The 2025-nt window shown below is 43.3% G+C and overlaps 1 protein-coding gene across 1 annotated transcript; it reads right to left on the bottom strand.

Annotated features, from left to right (window-relative positions):
• Positions 1-415: 415 nt before the first annotated feature.
• Positions 416-790, bottom strand: LOC120431938 (uncharacterized). The gene has a single exon (XM_039597077.1). It carries the CDS (start codon positions 788-790, stop codon positions 416-418), a length of 375 nt encoding a protein of 124 aa, XP_039453011.1.
• Positions 791-2025: the final 1235 nt, after the last annotated feature.

The raw sequence follows: 2025 nt of genomic DNA, 5'->3' as shown, positions 1-2025 counted from the left end.
CGGCCGAACATCTTTTCCGCCGGAGACTTGCCACCGAGGTCGCCGATTGGGATCGAGCGGTACACTTGCAAAAGCGTCTGCAGTGCTTCCTTAAGTGCCCAGCGTTGGAGTCGATTCGCGGTGTGCAGTGGATTTCCCTTCTTCGAGCGGAAGATGGACAGAAGCGGCTTGTGGTCAGTCTTCAGTGTAAGATGTCGTCCCAGAAGGTACATGTAGAACTTCGTTATAGCATAGACTAACGCGAGCGCTTCCTTTTCAGGTTGTCCGTAATTACGCTCAGCGAGTGTGAGCGACCTTGACGCGTGATAAACTGCCTTGAGTCAGCCATCAGGGAACTGATGTAGAATGACGGCCCCGATGCTGGTGCTCGACGCGTCCGCTGCAACGATGATCGGCAGCTTAGGATCGAAGTATGTTAGCAGCTTGACTGGAGCACCTTGAACTTCTCGAACGCATCATGCTGGCACTCGGATGTCCAACGCCACTTAGTGGCCTTCTTGAGCAGCTGATCCATAGAGCGGCGTACCTCGTGAAGGTTGCGAATGAATCTTCCGTAGAAGTTCACCGCGCCTAAGAACGCTCGCAGTTCGAACACGCTGGTTGGTGTGGGAATGGCGGCAATCGTCTTAAGATTCTCGGGATCGAGGCGGATGGTACCGAATTTGCAGCTGCAAAAACTGCGCTTCTCGGCCTTGGCGTGGAACCCGTGCTCCTTGGGACGATGGAGCAACTGCTTGAGTGAAGCTGCGTGCGATTTCCGGTCTGGTCCAAACACGATGACGTCATCCATGAACGAGCGGACACCACAATTTTTAAACATTTTTGCGTGCCCATCGTACCAGCCAAGGCAATGAATAACAATCTTCCGATTTGTGACCCTCTTGGTGTGCGACCCGGGAAAGGCGAGTTGGTCGATATTCTGCGATTCGGTACGGAGGAACTTTCAAGAAAAAGTTGAGTTTTTTCAAACTTATAATGTAAAAAATAAATATTATATTTCTATTTTTAAACTTTCTGAGTTGCCCCGACCCCTCTTCGATTTGCGTGAAACTTTGTCCTAAGGGGTAACTTTTGTCCCTGATCACGAATCTGAGGTCCGTTTTTTGATATCTCGTGACGGAGGAGCGGTACGACCCCTTCCATTTTTGAACTTGCGAAAAAGAGGTGTTTTTCAATAATTTGCAGCCTGAAACGGTGATGAGATAGAAATTTGGTGTCAAAGGGACTTTTATGTATAATTAGACACCCGAATAGAGATCTCCACGGTTTCTCTCACGCACACCAGATTCTGTGTTAGTATTTGTATTCAAAGTAATGTTTTGGTTTTGATCGATTGTGATTGGCTGAATTCCAAGCAGCTGATTTTGTTTATACTATTTTTACACATACATAGGCAAATCGAGTAGATCAATCGCCTGTAAAAACCAGCTGTTTACCACGTGCTCGTGGTATAACAAAGGACAAGCTGATTTTGACAGACGAATCATTCTACTCGATTTGCCTATGTATGCGTGTCAATTTTGTTACGAACTAACACACTCTCGCGCGTGGATATCTCTATTGATGACGTACTCAGAATTCCGAAAACACGTATTTTTCATCGAAAAAAACACTAAACAAGTTTTAAAAATTCTCCCATTTTCCGTTACTCGACTGTAAAATTTTTTGGAACATGTAATTTTATGGGAAATTTAATGTACTTTTCGAATCTACATTGACCCAGAAGGGTCATTTTTTCGTTTAGAACAAAATTTTTCATTTGAAAATTTCGTGTTTTTCTAACTTTGCAGGGTTATTTTTTAGAGTGTAACAATGTTCTGCAAAGTTGTAGAGCAGACAATTACAAAAATTTTGATATATAAACATAAGGGATTTGCTTATAAACATCACGAGTTATCGCGATTTTACGAGCTGTCAATATTGTTTACGTATGGTTTTTGAAAAGGTCGTATGAAATAAATACATACATTTCTCCCAAATTATTTATTTTGTTAGTTTTTACCTCGGTTTCAACTTTTGTTTTGC

Source organism: Culex pipiens, unplaced genomic scaffold (assembly GCF_016801865.2).
Source record: "Culex pipiens pallens isolate TS unplaced genomic scaffold, TS_CPP_V2 Cpp_Un0054, whole genome shotgun sequence".
Lineage (NCBI taxonomy): Eukaryota > Metazoa > Arthropoda > Insecta > Diptera > Culicidae > Culex > Culex pipiens.
This window is presented reverse-complemented; position numbering and strand designations above follow the sequence as displayed.